Source organism: Scyliorhinus torazame, chromosome 13, assembly GCF_047496885.1.
Source record: "Scyliorhinus torazame isolate Kashiwa2021f chromosome 13, sScyTor2.1, whole genome shotgun sequence".
Lineage (NCBI taxonomy): Eukaryota > Metazoa > Chordata > Chondrichthyes > Carcharhiniformes > Scyliorhinidae > Scyliorhinus > Scyliorhinus torazame.
In genome coordinates, this window is record NC_092719.1 from 130890527 (window position 1) to 130913015 (window position 22489).

The 22489-nt window shown below is 48.9% G+C and overlaps 1 protein-coding gene across 3 annotated transcripts in view; it reads left to right on the top strand.

Annotated features, from left to right (window-relative positions):
- zmynd10 (zinc finger, MYND-type containing 10) overlaps nucleotides 1-22489 on the top strand; it is a 113021-nt gene that overhangs the window by 47486 nt on the left and 43046 nt on the right. For all 3 annotated transcript variants that reach the window (XM_072472151.1, XM_072472152.1, XM_072472153.1), the window contains 3 exons: nucleotides 3529-3617; nucleotides 14012-14115; nucleotides 20070-20242. In XM_072472151.1, coding sequence (XP_072328252.1) covers nucleotides 3529-3617; nucleotides 14012-14115; nucleotides 20070-20242 — 366 coding nt within the window. The remainder of the gene's footprint in view (nucleotides 1-3528; nucleotides 3618-14011; nucleotides 14116-20069; nucleotides 20243-22489) is intronic.

A 22489-nucleotide genomic window follows, 5' to 3' on the forward strand; every position in this document is an offset into this window, starting at 1 on the left:
ATGTGAACCCTCCGAGGTGGATGTCTGAGGTGAACGTTCAGACAACCCTGAATCTCCAGGGTCTTCAATCTCTCAGGGGGCACCTTGGAGAGGATGTGGGGGACACAGATAAATTCACCTAGGAGCTGGGACTGGGGTTCACTTTCTCAATCTCGGGGGGAGGAGTCACCAGCAGGTCTTATGTACCCCTTGCTTTAAGGGGGTTTTGAAGCTGACATGTAGGCATCCCTTCCTGTGTCCTCTTTGCTGGACTTGTGCTCAGGCTGCAGCTGAGAAGAGCCTGTCCTTAGTAGGAGCTGGAAGGTGGGTGGGAGGAAGTGAATGCAGAGGCTCAGCACTGGGGGCGACTGTGAGGTTCTTGAATGGGGTTACACGAGACGCCAGGGTGCAAAGGCAGAGTGGGCGACTCAGGAATGGGTTACATCACTGCCTCATGTGAAATGAATACCCTCTCACTTGGGGAAGCACAACTGCAGTGTGAGTAGAACCCCAAACTCAGGCAGCACTGTGAGGACAAAGGGATTAAGCTGTATGGAATTTCAATTCCATTTGTCTGGGAAGTTTTACTGTCAGGAATTAGTGTGTTAGCATGTGAACTGGGAAATTGAGGGTACCCGCTAGGTATGTGCTTGGCATGATAATTGCAGGCTTCTTTCTAATCAGCTGTGCCTCATCTGCTATAAGAGGAAGTCATTTTCCTGATTTGTTACCTCACCCTTCATTCATTAGTCAATTGTGCCAAAGTGATCTGACGATTTAGACATCAGTACCACTGATTGGAGTCCCAAGCACACCATTGAGGCCTTCCGTGCCCGCTGGTCTCCATAGGCACTGGGGTGCTTTATTGACCCTTTTAATCAGATTTTTAAGTTGTATCTGTGATTTGTTTTTGTTTAAGGCAGTATCACTTTAAGAGGCTTCCCATTTTAATTTGTTCCTCAGTTTATTTAATTTAGTTAATTTGGTTTCATCAAAATAGTTGGAAGTCCGAAGCACATCATCAAGGCCTTCCCTGCCAACTGGGCCCCACAGAGACTAGGGCACTTTATTGACCCTCATATTCACATTTTAATTTGATATTTTGTGTTAATTTGTGGTTTGTTTTTGTTTAAGGCAGTATCCGTTTAAGGGTCTGCCCCTTTTAATTTGTCCCACCGTTTAGTTTATTCGGTTTCATCAAAAAAGTTGGAGTCCCAAGCAGTATCCCTCGGTTCTTTTAATTTTGTTCATTTGGTTTTCGTATCAAGTAGTTGCAGTCCCAAGCATTGAACTCCAATGCACATGCAAGAGTTAACATCATGGGGCAGCACGATGGCACAGTGGTTAGCACTGCCGCCTCATGGCACCAAGGACCCAGGTTCGATCCCAGCCCCTGGTCACTGTCCATGTGAAGTTTGCACATTCTCCATCAGTATTCTGGTCAGGGCTTCCTCTGATAATTGTAGAGCTGGGTTTCTGGCTGCAATCCCCTCTATTGGATCTGGAAAAAGTGCTGGCGAGGTGTAGATATGGAGCACCCCACTGATGGCAGTGATAAAGATTCCCCAAGGCGAGCAAATCAGCGGGAGGCCGCCAAGAGCGCAACGTAATTCCCATGAAGAAAAAAAGTTTTGCTTGATGGGTCGAAATTCTATGAGATGTCCCCCAATGCCACCAGCAGGATTCGCACCATTTTTCTCACCGGAACTGATACTTTGTCATTTTTCATTGGTATGATTCTCTCCTACATCTGCAACTTGATGTAGTTCTGGGGCTGGATTCTCCGTTTTTGGGACTAAGTCCCCATGTCGTCGTGAAAACTGTGGGGCGGAATTCTCTGAAAATGGGGCTATGTCCCCACGCCCGCGAGGAAGCAGGTGCGAATCACTCTGGACTTTCCTGGGGAACGCGATTTCGGCACGGAGGCACAGAGAATCCCGCCCCTGGTCTTTTACGGCAGGAAAATTGGCGTCCAAAGGCCACAGATTCACCATCTTGCAGGGGGCTAGCAGGCAGCCACTGTAGAGCTTGCAGCTCAAGCTGCCGATACGGCCCCCATCACTTCCGGGTCAGAGGTTGCGCATGCACACGCCGGCGGCCTCCAGCGGCCGCGCCGTGCTCCATGGCGGACCTGGACCAGCAAAATAGTGACCCGCATCGGCCGCTCGCGCGCCCTGGACCGCCCGCACACATTGCCCCCAGCCCCGAATGAAGCCCCCCCACCCGCCAATCGGCCCTTCCCCGACTGTGGCGGCCCCAGATTGAATCCGCAGCCACCATGCGAGGGTCCAGGACGGTGGGACCATGAGAGGTCCACGCCGTCGGGAATTCGGCCAGTCGGGGACAGAGCATCGTGGGACGGGCCTCAGGCAATGGCCTGAGACGGTAGATACTCGGCACGGTGTGCCGGGGGGGGGGGGTTAAAAACCGGCGCTGCTTCTGATTTCGGCGAGCCAAACCAGGTTCTCCACCCCATTGCCGAACTCGATTTCGGCATCGGGGGGGGGGGGGGGCAGAGAATCCAGCCCCAGATGTTAGCTGTCTCGCTCCCTTTTTAGGGTTTGACAGTTATGCTGGTTCTGTCCGTTGATGTCATTCACTCTGTGGAGATGGCTTTTGGTAGGTACTTGTCCATTAACTTATCTTCCCATTTTGAAGTTACCACCTCTACAGTCTCATTGTTTTCTCTAATCACATATGTAAAATACTTGTTTTCCACTGATAAGCGAATTCACCCCTCATCATTTCTCCTGATGTCTCCCTCTAATCAACTCACTGTTTTTACTCTTTTTAATCTTAATTTTTCTTAATTCTTAATATGGCCCCGCCCCACCATGGGAGAGTTTGGGAGAATTCCAATCTTGAATCTTTTACAAACATATCTCCCTTATTCCTCACTGGAATCAGGGCCCTTTCTCATCCTTTTTCAAATGCATCTGCCGAGTCCAAATTTACAGCACGTTGCTACCAGATTCCTCCACACATTGACGGTTCCAAAGGCAAGCTTGAATCCTGCAAGTGTGTTGTCAACATGCAAAAATTTAAAAGAGTAAAACTCTCACTTCCAAAATCATTCAGGATTGCAATCTTCGTGCCGTATTAAATAACAGAACTAAAACCATCTGTTGGCCCTCTAACTGCTCTAATCAGAACTTTTGGCACATGACTAAGTAAAGCTAGTGGGTATAGGTCTGCACCACTCTCTTGCCACTTAATAGAGAATGTAAAAGCTCTGCAGGTTAAGAGCTTTTAAACTATAACTATTACTTATACTAATATAATTATTGTTAATCATTGTAATTATCTAATGAAATTTGATCAAGAAAATGAAGCTTTGTCGCAGATTTTCCCCCCAACGTGTACTTTAAACTGCAACAATTACAGATGCAGCATAGTATTTCTGGAGTTCGGATAAACTCTGAACAATGCAAAACCATTTTTCTTAAATTTCAGCCATTCCTGCAATTTTTGTGGGAGTTTCAGCTTCAATGAGAAACTGTGGTACGTGTATGGTTAAAATGTTATGTGCTTGCATTTTGTTTCATAAAGGAATTACAGAAGCAGAGTCAAGAGCTGGAATTTGATATCTCCCTCAAGGCTCTCTCCATTATTCGCTATATAACTGATCACATTGACAGGTGTGTAACAGAACCACTGCTGTATGTAGCAGCTGCATTGTTAAAGAAGGTGCATGTTTTACACACTGGGTGGATGAGGCTAATTGAGAAATTTTGTAGTTTATAATAAGTGGATCAGTTTTATGCTGAGTATATGAGGTATGTTGACTGATGAGACATTTTGGGCTGGATTCTCTGTTTTTGGGATTATGTCCCCAATTGGCGTCAAAAATGTGGGGTGGGATTCTCCCCTACCCGGCGGGGCAGGACGTACTGGCGCCGAGGAGTGGTGTGAACCACTCTGGCGTCGGGCCGCCCAGAAGTGCGGAATCTTCCGCACCTTCAGGGGCTAGGCCGGCGCCGGCGGGGTTGGCGCCGTGCCAGCCGCCGCGGAAGGGCTTAGCGCCCTTACAACACTAAATAATCTTTAATAACTTCCCAAACAACATCCAGAAGACAAAATAAACACCTTTTAACAGAAGCACAGCAGGATTACATTCACTACTGAAAACATTTATAATTCTGAATTCACCAAATGATCAAGAGATCGTCTTTCATGGCAGAAAGATCAACAGCACACCTGCTTTGTCTGGCTTCAGCTCCAACACTGAAAACAAAACCAAAAACTCACTCTATAACAGCCTGCTCAAAACCGTAAGTAAAAAGCCGACAGATAGCCCAGCTCCACCCACACTCTGACATCACTGATAAACACCCATTTCTTAAAGATACATTTCTTAAACACTTATTTCTTAAAGGTACTCTCACATGACACTAGCCCTGTATGGGCTTCGAGGGACCCCACGTAAATCAAGCAGCTTTTGCTGCAGATCCGGGACCCCGCACTTCCGGATCGGAGGCAGCTGCCAGCAGCCGCGTCGTGCTCCATGGCGGACTCGGACCATGGAGCTGGACCTTAAAAATAGACCCCCCGATCGGCCGCGCACCTGACCCTGACCCTGACTAAGTCCTCTGCCGCCACGTTAGTATCCCGACCAGCAGGACCACATTAGATCCATGCCGTCGAGACTTTGGCCGGTCGGGGGCAGTGAATGGCCTCTAACAATGGCCCCAGGTAAGTGCTAGGCCGTGCTTTTAGGGGCCCGCAGAATCGGGGAACCGGCGCCGGTCCTGATTCCGTGCGGGGAAATGGATTCGCCGCCCCGGCACCGACCACGTATTCGGCGTCGGCGTGCGGAAAATCCAGCCCTTCATATTTTATCCATGGGTCAGTGAAGCACTCCAAGTATTGGTTAAATGTTGAATACTATAGCACTATTCCAGCAAGGTGTTCTAACCTCAGAGTCTATATCAGTTTTACAACAATGAGACTGTCCGATTTATTAAGGGCGGGATTCCCCGAAGCGAGATCGCCGGCCACCACTGCCAGCAAGAATGGAGAATTTGGTGTTCAGCCAAAACTGCAACAGGAACGGAGAATCCCGCTGGCTTGAATGGACAGAGAATTCCAGCCCACATCTACTACACCCAGGGCATATTTGAATAATTTAGCATCCACTCTTTTGCTGTGAAATTGTTCACAGAAACCTGGTTGATTGCTGAAATTGTTTTAAAATTAATTCCGTTAAAGCACAACCCAATAAATTGTGGTCCACAAGGTGATGGATTCTGTTCCTGTTGGGCGCCCTGCTTGCTGGGAACAGCACCTTATGACAATATTGCATTATATACTTTTTTTCGGGCCGGTTTAACTTGGCTTCTGTCACATATTATGGGCTTGATTTAATGGCCATCTTGCGCTTAAGACAAAGCCGTTAGAATGCGGGAGAGGCCAAAAACGAGAACTGCGCCGGGCGTTGATCGGTTTGTGATCGTTGAACGGCCCGCCTCCGTTGGTGAAATCAGGAACCTGCCAGCGCATGGTGAGAAACCAATAATCATCACTTCAGGCCAATCTCTATACAACTAATGGAAGCGACACCCTTGTTATGGGCCAGGGTTTAGAAAATCCCAAAGTGTATCATGGAGTTCACCTGACCCACAATTTTTAATAGATTGTGGTATGGGGAGCACACGGCCCACTCTACAGATGTGGTACAGCACAAATGGAAAAGTATTTTTGAAAGCAAAACAATGTTTATTCTATGAACTCGAGTTAACCATTTTAAAACATACAGTGAACATCTTAGCAACCATTAATTCAAATACAACCCCCAAAGAATACAACACTAAGTAATCCTTAATAACTTCCCAAACAACATCCAGAAGACAAAATAAACACCTTTTAGCAGAAGCACATTAGGTTTTGTTATGGGCGAGGCATTTTCAGAACCCCAAATGTATCCTGGAGTTCAACCAACCTCTCCCTTTAATGGATTGTTGCTTTTGAAGCACACGGCTTGTTCCCCAGGTGCGATATTACAATTATGGACACGTGGTTTTTAAACACAAAACAATGTTTATTCTATGAACTCATCTTAACCTTTTAAATAAACATTGGATCCCTTAACACCCCTTACTTCAAAGATAACCCTGAAAATAATACACCACTAAATAATTCCTCAAAATGTTCCTTCAAACATCCAAAAGGCTTCAAACCTCCAAAAAAGTAACACACCAGGTCACAGAGTATAGATATTTCCTTTGAAATGGCAGAGATATATCAGCTTGGTTGACTTCAGCTCCAGCACCTTGCTTTTCTTCCTGCAGCTCTCTGGAAACACACAGACACACACAAGCTGCTTTTTCAAACTGGCTTTCTCCCTTCAAGCAACTCACAGCAAACCAGAACTTCTCAAGCTGCTGTCTCAAACTGGCTTTCTCCTTTTAAGCAGCTCACAGCAAAACAGCCAGGCACTTTTAAACTGCTCTCAGCAAAACCAGCCAGGCACTTTTCCAAACCGAAACTTCAAAATGGCTGAACTGAGCTCAGCTCCTACCACTCTCTGACATCACTGTTTTCTTAAAGGTACATTGCTTAAACATCCATTTCTTAAAGGTACTCTCATGACAGTTTACATTCACTACTGAGAACATTTATAATTCTGAATTCACCAAATGATCAAGAGATAGTCTTTTGATGACTGAGAGAAAAGCAGTACAGCTGCTTGGTCTGTCTTCAGCCCCAACACTGAAAACGAAACTAAAACACACCCTGGAGCAAACAGCCTAAAACAAAATTAAAAAGCCGATAGACAGCCCAGCTCCACCCACTCTCTGACATCACTGCAGTAATAAACACCCATTTCTTAAAGGTACTCTCACTACAGATATTTATATATACACCCATTTATAAACACCCATTTCTTAAAGATACTCTCACATGACACCCTACCTAATGGCCCTCTGTGATCTAACTGCCTCCCCAGCAAGTGGTCATGCGGGCGCTGAAATGCAGACCTTTTTAAAAACGTGAAGCTGGTGGAAGGGCTGCAGTGGGGATCCGAGGAGGTTAGTAGCCATCTTCGATCCCGGGCAATGACCCTGCAGGCACTGGGGTTCCTGCTCCGGTGCTCGGAGGGGACGTGGGGGTGCCCCCAGGTGGCTGGTGTCATTCAGGTTGGCCCACTATTGGTATTGGCGGAGATACAGATAGAGCTGGGGGAGGTGCCCGCCTATGGCCTCGAGTGGGGAGAGATGAGTGTCCCAGCGCCCGCTGGTCCGCCATGCCACTCCCTGGATCGTGTGTTCCCGTTGAGGGGTCAACACCAGCCCCTGCCTGTCCGCCCCTCCGACCACCGATAACTCCCAATGACCGAGAAGGTCTCTGGCACATCCCGACTGGAGGCTATTACTAATTAGGAATTGGCAATCGTTAAGTGAGCACTTCACAGATCCCAAGTGGATTCCCGTGGGTAGGGATACCGTGTAGCAGGTGGGGGTTATTGCCTAGTATCCCAGTCAGACCATGATACTTGGACACTGTGCCTGAACACTGCGGGAGGCAACGCCACTGACACAGGGGCCAACATCCAAACACCCAAGGACTGGGCCCCAGCACCGGGGACATTTCCGTGACCAGAGGGTAGGTGTGTGCTGCAGTGAGGGGACCAGCACCCAGTCCTGGTAATATTACTTGCCCGCCGTTGCGACCAGGGGTGTGTGGACAGCGTGTGTCGAATGGCAGGGGACGTTGAGGATGGTGGTGGTGGTGGGAGTGGGGGGGGGGGGAACGGATGTTGAGGGGGGGGCGGGGGGGGGGAGAGCAATGGGGGAATGGAGGGCCCTGGGGTCAAGGAAGGGTGAGGTCATGGATGCCTATTCGCCCGGGTAGCAAACTATATAAACTTTGACCAGGCCGAACCGGATGCCTGGGCAGCAGGATTCTCCGCCTCACCTGGATGCCCCAGGTCCAAGGGATGGTGGATGGCAAACATGCCCCCTTGAACTCAATGGGCCGTCAGGGAGTGCCCTACTTCAACAGGAAGGGGTTCCACTCCCTGAACGTCAGCTCGTTTGCGACCACCATATGTGAACACTTCCCAGGGAGTGTGCACGACAGTAACATCCTAGGCAGTTGGATATCCCCGGCTTCTTCGAGGACCACCCAGGATGGCCAATTGGCTCTTGGGGGATAAGGGGTACCCACTGGGGACCTGGCTAATGATACAAGTACGGCTGTTGACTGATGCAGAGACCCGATACAACAAAGCCGATGGGGCCACTTGGGCTGTTATTGAGCATTGCATCGGACTCCTCAAAATGTGCTTCCGATGCCTCAACCGCTCTGGTGGTGCCCTGCAGTTCACCCCCCGTAGGGTCACCCGCTTTGTGGTGGTCTGCTGTGCCCTCCACAACCTGGAAGAGCAGTGGGGCGATGTTCTGGATGTGGAAGGGGAGGAATATCTGAGGAGGAGGCGCCGGACCAGGAGGAGCTGGAGGTCAGCACGGGGAGGACCAGCTGGAGGATGGAGGACAGGCAGCAGCGGCGAGGGTCCGGCAAGCCCGGAGGGCTAGAGAGGCCCTCATCCTCGTCTGCTTCACATAGGACGTGGCCTCGTACGTCATTTCCCCTTCCCCTTCCCAATCCCTCAGTCTTTCCCCTCCCTTCCCCTCACCCACCCCTTCGTCCACCTTGTTCCAGGCTCTGTCAGCAGGTCACTGACGAGAGCAGGGGGGGTGACGATAACCCGCTGAGAGATGAACTCTGGTGCTCCTCAGTCCATGCCATAGTCTGACTCTTGCCTGTCCGCTGAGTGCGCACTCACACCCATCAACAGCACATGGTGTGCATGGGTGGGGTGGGGGGTTTGGTGGTCAGCCTGCGCTGCGGAAGAAAGTGCCAGAGGTGTTATATTTCTCAGTTATTTAAGGCGGTGCGTATGTGTCCCCAACTGCCCCATTCCCCTGATGCGGCAACCCCATCCCTCCCAAACCCCCCGCTTCGTCACACCCTCTCGGTAATCCAGCTGAGTCCTGGGATCCAAAAGACCTCTGACTGTTGCCTCGCCTGGGCGTTCCTGATGTGCATTGGCAACTGTGTGGTGCTCACCAGAATGTGCCCCAGAAACCTGTCCACTACTGTCGCCCACCGAGGTGAGTGCCTCTGCGTTGTGGAGAGTGTGGATGATAGTTGTGCTGCGAATACATTGGTCTCTTCGGAACTCCCCTTTCTAGATATTCTCATGGGATGCAGGGGAGGGGAGAACCATCCCGGATGGGCCGACACCTTTGGATGAGGTTCCTGCAGGAAAATAGAAATGTGGTCAATGGGAGGGATGGGTCAGCCTGTATGGCATTAACAACTCACGTGTGACATGTCGTCTAGGTGGGGGCTGGTGGAACCTCGCCTCTGCGTCATATGCCAGCCAATGTCGTTGGTCACCCCTGCGACCTCCAGGGCCCGTTCCTCGTAGGGGGTGAGGACTTTGATATATGGCACTCCGACGCCCATCTGCGCCCTTTCCAGTCTGTTGTGAGCCAATTTCTGTGGGGACACAGAGGGGACATCGTGAACTGCACCCGTCATTCATAATGGGGTTAGGGGGAGGGTTTCGGTGGGGGGGGGGAGATGGAGCAGATGGGAGGGGGCGATGGGGAGTACGAGGGATGGGTGGTATGGGGGGATGGAGAGTATGGGGGGATGGGGTGTTTGAGACGGGATGGGGAATATTGGGACGGGGGCCAGTATGGGTGGCACTGCTGGACATGGTCCGGGGCACAGAACGGTGCTGAGCGGGGGCGGCGCCAGGCGCACGCTCATGTGGGGAGGGGGTCGTTGGAGAGAGCCAGTGCCAAGCCACCGTGGAGGTCGTCGACCTTCTTACGGCACTAGGTTCCAGTCCTCCTGGTGATAGAACATAGAACATTACAGCGCAGTACAGGCCCTTCGGCCCTCGATGTTGCGCCGACCTGTGAAACCACTCTAAAGCCCATCTACACGATTCCCTTATCGTCCATATGTCTATCTAATGACCATTTGAATGTCCCTAGTGTTGGCGAGTCCAGTACTGTTGCAGGCAGGGCATTCCACGCCCTTACTACTCTCTGAGTAAAGAACCTACCTCTGACATCTGTCCTATATCTATCTCCCCTCAATTTAAAGTTATGTCCCCTCGTGCTAGACATTACCATCCGAGGAAAAAGACTCTCACTGTCCACCCTATCCAATCCTCTGATCATCTTGTTTGCCTCAATTAAGTCACCTCTTAACCTTCTTCTCTCTAACGAAAACAGCCTCAAGTCCCTCAGCCTTTCCTCATAAGATCTTCCCTCCATACAGGCAACATTCTGGTAAATCTCCTCTGCACCCTTTCCAATGCTTCCACATCCTTCCTATAATGCAGCCGCACCAGAGTTTTGTACAGCTGCAACATGACCTCATGGCTCTGAAACTCAATCCCTCTACCAATAAAAGCTAACACACCGTACACCTTCTTAACAACCCTCTCAACCTGGGTGGCAACTTTCAGGGATCTATGTACATGGACACCAAGATCTCTCTGCTCATCCACACTGCCAAGAATCTTACCATTAGCCCAGTACTCTGTCTTCCTGTTATTCCTTCCAAAATGAATCACCTCAGACTTTTCTGCATTAAACTCCATTTGCCACCTCTCAGCCCAGCGCTGCAGCTTATCTATGTCCCTCTGTAACTTGTAACATCCTTCCGCACTGCCCACAACTCCACCGACTTTAGTGGCATCTGCAAATTTACTCACCCATCCCTCTTCCAGGTCATTTATAAAAATGACAGACAGCAGTGGCCCCAAAACAGATCCTTGTGATACACCACTAGTAACTGGACTCCAGTCTGAACATTTCCCATCAACCACCACCCTTTGTCTTCTTCCAGCTAGCCAATTTCTGATCCAAACTGTAAATCACCCTGAATCCCATGCCTCCGTATTTTCTGCAGTAGCCTACCGTGGGGAACCTTATCAAACGCTTTACTGAAATCCATATACACGACATCAACTGCTTTACCGTCATCCACCTGTTTGGTCACCTTCTCAAAGAACTCAATAAGGTTTGTGAGGCACGACCTACCCCTACCCTTACCCTTCACAAAACCGTGTTGACTATCTCTAATCAAATCATTCCGTTCCAGATGATTATACATCCTATCATAAACCTTTCCAAGATTTTGCCCACAACAGAAGTAAGGTTCACTGGTCTATAGTTACCGGGGTTGTCTCTACTCCCCTTCTTGAACAAGGGGACAACATTTGCTATCCTCCAGTCTTCTGGCACTATTCCTGTAGACAAAGATGACTTAAAGATCAAAGCCAAAGGCTCAGCAATCTCCTCCCTAGCTTCCCAGAGAATCCTAGGGTAAATCCCATCCGGCCCAGGGGACTTATCTATTTTCACACTTTCCAGAATTGCTAACATCTCCTCCTTATAAACCTCAAGTCCTTCTAGTCTAGAAGCCTGAATCTCAGTATTCTCCTCGACAACATTGTCTTTTTCCTGTGTGAATACTGACAAAAAATATTCATTTGGCACCTCTCCTATCTCCTCGGACTCCACGCACAACTTCCCACTCCTGTCCTTGACTGGCCCTACACTTACCCTAGTCATTCTTTTATTCCTGACATATCTACATAAAGCTTTAGGGTTATCCTTGATCCTACCTGCCAAAGACTTCTCATGTCCCCCCCTGGCTCTTCTTAGCTCTCTCTTTAGGTCCTTCCTAGCTAACTTGTAACTCTCGAGCGTCCTAACTAAACCTTCATGTCTCATCTTTACATAAGCCTCCTTCTTCCTCTTGACAAGTGTTTCGACTGCTTTAGTAAACCACGGTTCCCTTGCTCGACCACTTGCTCCCTGGCTGACAGATAAGGGCATGCAGTAGCTGTACCTTGAACAAGCTCCACTCCATTGTGCCCATCCCCTGCAGTTTTCCGCTCCATAAATAGTGATGCTCCCGAGCTGACGGTCGCTGCCACTTCCTTCCAGGCGGCACTGGCTGCCGTGTGGCTGACCCTTAGTGACCCTCGGGGGAACAGGGCATACCATCTCATTTTGACCGCGTTCAACAGTCTGGCCAGGTTGGCATCCCCGAATTGTGGGCTGGTCTCCTCAGTGGTATTAATCCGAGCTGTGTGCAGTTGGCTGTGCAGGAGCGGTTTAAGTGCTGCTCTCCATTGTTCGCAGGGGCTGGTGAGCACGGTCCTGGCAAATCAGCCGGCGGGACAATCATTTGCCGCGTGAAGCAAGTGAGGCCTCATTAAGTGGCCCAATGAATATTTTATGACAGTGACGGCCTCACTGGGCCAAGCGCCAGGAAGCTCACGGTAGTTCCCGTGCGCTACCACACTTAAAAAACATTTCCATTAAACCATGCCCTGTGTGTATACAGCTTCATCAACCTCTCAGCCCTCTGTGCTCCTCCAATTCTTGCCTCTTGCGTATCTCTGATTTTCATTGCTCCACCAGTGGCAGTCTGGCCTACCTAGGCCCTGAGCTCTGGAATTCCCTAGACACTTTGACTGCTCTTTTCTTATTTAGGATGCTCCTTAAAACTCCTATCCTAATATTTCCATATATGGCTCTATGTTGATTTTTGCTTGATAATGCTCCTCTGAAGTGCCATGGGACATTTAATTAGAACAAGAACAAATAACAAAGAAAATTACAGCACAGGAACAGGCCCTTCGGCCCTCCCAGCCTGCGCCGATCCAGATCCTTTATCTAAACCTGTCTTCTATTTTCCAAAGATCTACTTCCCTCTGTTCCCCGCCCGTTCATATATCTGTCTAGATGCATCTTAAATGATGCTCTCGTGCCCGCCTCTACCACCTCCACTGGCAAAGCATTCCAGGCACCCACCACCCTCTGCGTAAAAAACTTTCCACGCACATCTCCCTTAAACTTTCCCCCTCTCACCTTGAAATCGTGACCCCTTGTAATTGACACCCCCACACTTGGAAAAAGCTTGTTGCTATCAACCCTGTCCAAGGGGGGGGGGGGGACGGACAGGGACCGGGGGAGGTGAGGGGGAGACTGAGAGGGAGAGGGGAATCGGGGATTGGGAGGTGGGGAGATCTGATCCAGTCAGAGGAGGGGCAAGGGTCAGGTTGAGGTTGGGAGGGGAGGGAGGGTCAGGTTGAAGTTGGGAGGGGAGGGAGGGTCAGGTTGAAGTTGGGAGGGGAGGGAGGGTCAGGTTGAAGTTGGGAGGGGAGGGAGAGTCGGACCGGACCAGACCAGATGAGGTGGGAAGGTCGGACTGGGAGGGGGTGTCGGGACAGGCTGGACCGGGAGGCAGGGGTTGGGTCGGACTGGGAGGAGGGACTCGTGTCGGGCCAAGATTGGGAGAGGAGTCGGTCAGTTTGGGACAGGGGCAGCCGGGTAGGGAAGTGGGGAGGGTTTGGTTGTGTCGGACCAGGACGTGGGGATCAGGTCAGACCGAGGGGAGGGGTGCAGGTTAAGTCCAGTCAGACCAGGAGAGGGCGGGTTAGGTCAGGTTGGATCGGGATGGGGTGGTCAGGTCAGGGATGAGAGTGGTATCGGGGATCCGCTTAGGGGTCGTGTTTGTGCAGAGTATCCCGTGTGAGGCTCAGGTGGTATCCCGAGGTGGTTAAATAGTTACTCGAGAGTTCAAAATGATTATTTCCTTCTAGCTCTTGAAGAGTAACTATCAGAGTAAAACTGGCCGTAACCATCCGAAGTTAGTGATTTAAGTTGCTTCTATCGGATGGTTCCCAGCCCAGTACAATTGTTAGCACTTCTGGACAATTGCCGGGTGAACCCTTGTGTGAGAACTTCCTAGAGGGATTCCCAGCGCATCATTGCGGTACCCCCTAAATTTCGGGATGTCCTGAGATTATGAGGGGTGCTATATAGAATCAAGTCCTCCTTTATATCAGTGCAAGCGCTTTTCTTTTATTTTGAATCACCCAGTCAAATTCTGACAATATATGCCCAATTAGTTAGGTGAGTTTATGTGCTCACCTCTGGTTTTCAGTGCCTTTGCTGTCATGTTTCTCTTTATTGTGCTTTTTTATTTGTAGCCTGCCGCTGAGTGCCCAGGCACGACTCCTGAACACGCACAATATCCCCTGTGTGCTGGTACACCTAATGGAATACTGCCCCTGGAGCCGAAACAATTCCAAAGGTATGTGTTCCTGACATTAGTTGCCACAAATGTGGGTTGATATAACCACCGAAGACATGCCAGTCGTTCCATAGACTTTTCCTTCTCATTTGACTCTTAAACACTGGAGACAAGTCCGGTATGGCCTTTATCTAAAGTGAAGAGAGGGGAAGGGTAAGGAGTTGATAGCATTGTGCTGGGCAGAGGTTTCAGCTCTGGCTTGTGACTTTCTGAGAGATGCTTGAAAATCTTGAATACATTGTTGAAATGAAGATGGACACTTCCTTTCCATCTATTCATCTATTTTATAATAGGCATTATGTGGAGATGCTGCCGTTGGACTGGGGTGAGCACAGTAAGAAGTCTTACAACACCAGGTTAAAGTCCAACAGGTTTGTTTCAAACACAAACGGGTAGCACGGTAGCATTGTGGATAGCACAATTGCTTCACAGCTCCAGGGTCCCAGGTTCGATTCCGGCTTGGGTCACTGTCTGAACGGAGTCTGCACATCCTCCCCGTGTGTGCGTGGGTTTCCTCCGGGTGCTCCGGTTTCCTCCCACAGTCCAAAGATGTGCAGGTTAGGTGGATTGGCCATGATAAATTGCCCTTAGTGTCCATAATTGCCTTTAGTGTTGGACGGGGTTACTGGGTTATGGGGATAGGGTGGAGGTGTTGACCTTGGGTAGGGTGCTCTTTCCAAGAGCCGGTGCAGACTCGATGAGCTGAATGGCCTCCTCCTGCACTGTAAATTCTATGATAATCTATGATGACTAGCTTTCGGAGCACTGCTCCTTCACCCTAGGAAGGAGCAGTGCTCCAAAAGCTAGTGTTTGAAACAAACCTGTTGGACTTTAACCTGGTGTTGTAAGACTTCTTACTATAATAGGCATTCACACTGAATGTCCACATCCTTTGTCCCTTTTGAAAGGAGGAAAACACATAATATCAGATCATCTGCATAGGCTAAAACTAACAGACACTTTATTAACACAGAATGATATACAGGAGTAGCGAGATATGGTGAGATAAATAAATTATGATGTATGGCAGTGTTTTTCAAAGTGGGGGTCGCGACCTGTGGGTGGGTCGCGGGTGTTAAAAAATGGGTCGCCAAAAATGATCCCCAAGAATAGCCTGATCTTTTTCCCCATTTTCTCTCTGGGTATTTTTGCTGCCCTAAACAGCTGCCAATACACAAATACAATGTTTCATTATGAAACCTAATATTTGGAATGGCTGTGGGATCAACATTGGTGTAACGTTACATACAGATCTGGGGCGAAATTCTCTGGTATTGGCGCGATGTCCGCCGACCGGCGCCAAAAACGGCGCAAATCAGTCCGGCATCGCGCCGCCCCAAAGGTGCGGAATCCTCCGCATCTTGGGGGGCTGAGCCCTAACCTTGTGGGGCTAGGCCCGCGCCGGACTGATTTCCGCCCCGCCAGCTGGCGGAAAAGGCCTTTGTTGCCCCGCCAGCTGGCGCGGAAATGACATTGCCGGGCGGCGCATGCGCGGGAGCGTTAGCGGCCGCTCACGGCATCCCCGCGCATGTCTGTGGAGGGAGTCTCTTCCGCCTCCGCCATGATGGAGACCGTGGCGAAGGCGGAAGGAAAAGAGTGCCCCCACGGCACAGGCCCGCCCGCGGATCGGTGGACCCCGATCGCGGGCCAGGCCACTGTGGGGGCACCCCCCGGGGCCAGATCGCCCCGCGCCCCCCCCCAGGACCCCGGAGCCCGCCCGCACCGCCTTGTCCCGCCGGTAAGGTGGGTGGTTCAATCCACGCCGGCGGGACATGCATTCTAGCAGCGGGACTTTGGCCCATCCGGGCCGGAGAATCGCGAGGGGGGGCCCCGCCCCCGCCAAAATCTCCGGTGCCGGAGAATTCGGCTACCGGCATGGGCGGGATTCACGCCAGCCCCCGGCGATTCTCCGACCGGGCGGGGGGTCGGAGAATCTCGCCCCGTTCTGTTCTGTTTATAGCGTGCATGTGTGCATTTTGTATGAGGCGCTATGACAATGACATAGCCAGCATGGGGATTTTTGATGTGGAGTAAAAGCTTAGTACTGCCTCGTACAATTCAAGTTACCTGCACTTTATGAAAAGAAAAGGTAAGAATTGGGAGAGAGGTGTATTTTTAAATGTTCAGTGAATACAGTTTAGAATGCGACTGAAGCAGCAGTATTGCCACTTCCCTGATCAGTGGACTCAGCCCAAGTCTCAAATTTCCCACCGAGAAGGCAGCCTATAATTTCAGAGTTTGAAGAGTATCATCATTATCTCACAATCCAACTCCTTGGCGGGATTCTCCAATAATGGGGCTATGTCCCCACGCCGGCGTGAAAAGCGGCACCAACCACTCCGGCGTCAACGGTCCCCGATAATGGGGAACACTCCCCTTTCTAGGGGGATAGGTTGGCGCTGGAGTGGTCACTGCAGCTCCAGTCGGCGCGGAACAGCCGGCATATTTCTGCGCATGCGCGGGGTTCCCTTCTCCGCGCCGTTCTCCGGGCAATATGGCTGAGCCCTACAGGGGCCCGGCGTGGATTAAAATAGGCCCCCACTGAACCCGATCGATAGGCCCCGATCACAGGCCAGGCCACCGTGGGGGCCCCCCCCGGGGTCGGATCCCCCCTCCAGGATGGCGCCCGCAGATTCACCTTCCAGATCCCACCGTGTGGGACCTGAGTAACTCACGCCGGCGGGATTCGGCCAAACTCGTTGGCCCATCAGTGCCCGGAGAATCGCCGGGGAGGGCGCTGTCAACGACCCCTGACCGGCATGGCAGGAATCCCGCGGGCGCCCGAGAATCGGCGGGGGAGAATGGGGAAGCCGGCGGCGGGGCGCGCTTCTTGCGGCCCCCGGGGATTCTCCAACCCGGCGCCGAGTCGGAAAGTCCCGGCCATTATGTTTCCCCGTGTGCATTGACGTATTTGGTGTAGAAACAATTTAAAATGAGATGACGCCTGAAAAACGTGGATGGCTAATGCACAGTAAATGAGTGTATTGTTTGATTTTGGACATTTATTTTGAATGTATTTGCTGATGAGAGGAATAAGATTCACTGTATTTCTTTAAAGCCTTTTTCCTTACTCCTTCTTTGTCAACTCGCAGTATCCTTGGCTAATTCCTTGACAGGTTTGACACCTCCCAGATAGCTTTGACAGATTTGAAAGCTGGACAGCTCCTTAACATTTCCTTGACAGCGAGACATCTTTTGGACAGCTGGACAGTTCCTGGAGAGCTGGGCATCTCTTGGAGAGCTGGACGGTTCCTTAACAGCTGGACATCTCCTGGACAGTTGGACACCACCTGGACAGCCAGACAGCTCGTTTGCAGTTTGACAGTTCCAATCAGTTCGTGCGAAAAAAGTGCACAATCATGTTTGCATTTAACAATCCAAAACAGTGCATTAACTCTCCTTAAGGTGTCCCAGAACCCTATCCAATGGGGTACCTTACCTCCCCAAAGGGAAGCTATCTATAAGACTCCAGCAAGTTCAGGCCACCTCTGAACTGTTCTAATCAACCTTTGTCTTAAAAATATTGAGTGACCCCGCATCCACTGCCATCTGAGACAGAGTTCAAAAGTCACACAACTCTCTGAGTGAAAAAAATTCACTTTATCTCCTAAAAGGGAAATCCCTAATTTTAGAACATTCCCCCCCACCCCCCCCCCCCCCAGTTCTGGACTCACGCACAAGAGGCAACATCGTCTCCAAGCCCACCTTGTCAAGACCATTCAAGATCTTGTATATTCAATCAAGTCACCCCTCACTCTTCTAAACCCCAGTGGAAACAAGCCCAATCTGTCTAACCTTTCTTCATAAAATAATCCACTCATTCCAGGTATCAACCTAGTAGATCTTCTCTGAACCACTTCCTTCCTTAAATAAGGAGACCAAAGCGGCACACAATAATCAAGATACAGTCTCATCAATGCTCGATATAACTGAAGCATAACACCTTACTTTTATGTTCAATTCTTCTTGTAATAAAATATACCATATTTATCTTCTTAATTACTGCATACTAACATCTTGTGACTTGTGCACTAGAACACTCTGCTCCTTGGAATTCTCGAGCTAGTTGCCGTTTAAGTAATACTTTGCTTTTTATTCGTCCTGCCAAAGTGAACAAATTCACATTTTCCTGCATTATACTCCACCTGCCACACTTTTTCCCACTCTCTCAACGTATCTATATCTGTCTGCAACCTCCTTATGTCCTGTTCACAACATGCTCTCCTATCTATTTTTGTGTCATTTGCAAATTTAGCTACCATGCCTTCACTCCCCTCATCTAAGTCATTGTTATAAATGCGGGACTCCACTCATCGCATCCTGCCAATCATCAAAAGACCCATTTATACATCCTCTGTTTCCTGCCAGCCAATCTTCCACCCATGTTAATATGTTACCCCCTACACCATGAGCTTTTATTTTATGCAATAACTTTTGATGTGGCACCTTATCAAATGCCTTCTGGAAGCACAGCACATCTACAGATTCCCCTTTATCCACAGCGGATGTTGCTCCTTCAAGCAACTCCAATAAATTAGTTAAACATGACTTTCCTTTCACAAAACCATGCTGACTATTCCCGATTGTATTGAGTTTCTCCAAGTGCCTAGTCATAACCTCCTAAATGATCGATTCTAACATCTTCCCCATGACAGAAGTCACTCTAACTGGCTGATAGTTTCCTGTTTTCTGCCTCCCTCCCTCCTTAAATAGAGGAGTTACCAGGGGCTGGTTTAGCACAGTGGGCTAAATAGCTGGCTTGCAATGCAGAACAATGCCAGCAGCGTGGGTTCAATTCCCGTACCAGCCTCCCCGAACAGGCGCCAGAATGTGGTGACTAGGGGCTTTTCACAGTAACTACATTGAAGCCTACTTGTGACAATAAGCGATTATTATTATTATATCAGCTACTTTCTAATCTGATGGAACCTTTCCAGAATGAAGCAAATTTTACCATTTGCAAGTTTAATCCCTGTCATCTAGAAAATGTAGATGAAGGAATAGAGGGTTTACAGACAGCATGAAGTGAAAGGCACACTAAATTGTGTAGATTGAAACAGCACTTTACAAAGGGGCAGGAAGATTAAATGATTAAGACAAAACTGTGGCAAATGGCATTCAATGCAGAGAAGTGTGAGGTCAATGAGGGCATTTAAAAGTTTATTGGATAAACATATGGATGATAATGGCATAGTGTAGGTTAGATGGCTTTTGTTTCGGTGCAACATCGTGGGCCGAAGGGCCTGTACTGCGCTGTATTGTTCTATGTTCTATCCATTTTGGATCAGAGAAAGACAAGTTGAAATATTTTCTCTATTGGTGAGAGACTAGGACTTGTGGTGAAGCAAAGGGATTTAGGTGTAAGTCATTAAAATCCAGTGCACAGGTAAAAGAAGTTGGAACTTCAAGTGTGGAAGTGGCCCTTTAGTTGAGCAGAGCCTTTATCAGATTAAATTACAAAGCAGATTTAATACATTTGGCTTGTATTCCCTTGAGTTTGAAAGGTTCAACATTAATCCTCCCCTTCTAAAACCATGTTGACTGCTGTTGATTATACTAATACTGTACAGATAATTGATTCCATTATCTTAATGCAACACAAATATCCTTGTTGCTTTTACCTATTGAATCATCTTGAAAAGTATTATTCATGTTAGTTCAACAAGTGAATCACAGACTAACCCACAAAATTATGTTTGCTAATTATTCTGGTTCTGAAGGTGGCTTCACAATTGTTGTGGTTTTACAACCAAACAGGAATTAATACTTTAAAGTCATAGCTACTTTAGTGAAACAATGTCAGTTTTAGGATTGGAGATGAAGATTGCTTTTTATTTATTTGAACCAAACTGGCTCATTGAGAGCTAAACAGAAATGCCTTTATAAGGAGAATATTCTTTATTTTGTTGACCTAGAAATTAAGCTAGTCTTTGGGTCTGCTTGCATCCAATTAGGTGAACTGCAGAAGTATGCTGATGGCAAGTGGTACACAGTCCCCATTGAGGACAGGTTGAAAATAACCAAGCTAGATGGGCAGGTCTGGATTGCATTGTATAACCTGGTGCTGAAGCCTAACTGCCAACAGAGGTATGACTTCAACAACTTCAACAAGAACCAGTTGCTCAAGGTACAGCTTTTCAGACAAGAAAATTTCTGTTTGTCAATTTTGGTTATCAAATAGACTACATTTTCCTGAGTGAAGAATTTGATTTATCAGAAGTCTCATCAAGTCACACTCAGTTCATTTTGCATTTTAAATCTCTGTAAACACATCTGGCCCCACTCCCACAATCACAACTACTGGGAAATTTCTGCCACTGGCACTTGGAATAGAGCAATTAGAAAAGTCTGAGCTGATCAGCAAGAGAGTCCACATACATTTGTGGTGGGTATGTCATGTCTGACTAAACTAGATGGAAACCTCTGAGGAAGTCACTAATATAGTGGAAAAGGGAGTACCAATGGATGCTATCCACGTATAATGTTTTGTACAGGAGATTAGCAGCAAGTTATGAAATCGCGCAAAATTGGACAGAACTTTGTGACATGGTTAGGAAACTGGTTGGATATGAGTATAATAAAGCAACATAATCTGATTGGCAAGACCCATGGACTGTACAGAGCTCTCAGCTGTTCACCATATATACCAATAATTTGGGTGAAGAATTAGAGAATTATATATCCAAGTTTGTAACTGGTACTAAGTTGGCAAGGGCAGTAAGTTAGGAAAATGGGAGCAGGAAGTTACAAAGGGACAGGTAGATAAAGTGAGTGGGGAAACAGTAGCAAATGCGGGTAAATGTATTTTGTTTATATTCATTTTGGGGATTTGGGCGTCGCTCATTCGGTCAGCATTTATTGCCCATCCCTAGTTTCCCTTCAGAAGGTGGTGGTGAGTTGTGTTCTTGAACTGCTGCAGTTCTTGAGGTGTAGTACACCCACTGTGCTTTAGGGAGGGAGTTGCAGGATGTTGCGATACATTTCCTAGTCAGGGTGGTGAGTGACTTGGAGGGGAACCTCCAGGTGGTGAGGTTCCCAGGTGTTTGCTGCTCTTGTCCTTCTAGATGGGAGTGGCCATGGGTTTGGAAGGTGTTGGCTAAGGAACCTTTGCAAGTTACTGCAGCGCATCTTGTAGATGGTACACATCGCTAACCCTGTTTGTCGGAAGTGGTGGAGGGTTTGAATATTTGTGGAAGGGGGAGCAATCAAGTAGGCTGCTTTGTCCTGGATGGTGTTGAGTTCCTTGAGTGTTGCTGGAACTGCACTAATCCAGGCAAATGGCAAGTATTCCATTACATTCCCGACTTGTGCCTTGTAGATGGTTGTCAGGCTTTAGGGCATCAGGAGGTGAGTTACTTGCTATAAGATTCCTAGTCTTTGACCTGCTCTGGTAGCCACAGTATTAATATGGCATGTTCGGTTTAGTTTCTGATCAATGATAACCCCCAGGATGTTGATTGTGGGGGATTCAGCGGTGGCAATGCCATTGAATGTCAAGGGGCAATGGTTAGATCCTCTCTTGTAGGAGACGGTCATTGCCAGGCACTTGTGTGGCATAAATGTAACTTGCCACTTGTCAGCCCAAGTCTGGATATTGTCCAGGTCTTGCTGCATTTGGACATGGACTGCTTCATTATCTGAGGAGTTGCAAATGGTGCTGATCATTGAGCAGTCATCTGCGAACATCCCCACTTCTGACTTTATAATGGAAGGGAGGACATTGATGAAGCAGCTGAAGATGTTTGGGTCCAGGACACTACCCTGAGGAACTCCTGCAGTGATGTCCTGGAGCTGAGATAATTGACCTCCAACCACCACAGACATCTTCCTTTCTGCCAGGTATGACTGCAACCAGCAGAGTTTTCCCCCAATTCTCATTGACTCCAGTCCTGCTCGGGCACCTTGATGCCATACTCAGTCAACTGCTGCCTTGATGTCAAGGGCAGTCACTCTCACCTCACCTCTGGCATTCAGCTCTTTTGTCCATGTTTGAACCAAGGTTGTAATGAGGTCATGAGCTGAGTGACCCTGCAGAACCCAAACTGAGCGGTCCTTCCGAGGTTTCTCTTTGTGTTCCAGTGCCTTCCCATTTTGATCCCCAAGGCCTTTTTCAAACGGGTAAGCAGGAGCATCATGGGATTTGTGTGGGCGAATAAGACCCCGAGAGTGAAGAGGGTGTTTCTGGAGCGTAGCAGGGACAGGGGGGGCTGGCGCTGCCGAATCTGTGTGGCTATTATTGGGCAGCCAATGTGGCGATGATCCGTAAGTGGGTAATGGAGGGAGAGGGGGCGGCATGGAAGAGGTTAGAGATGACATCCTGTGTGGGCACGAGCCTGAGGGTGCTGGTGACGGCACCGCTGCTGCTCTCGCCGAC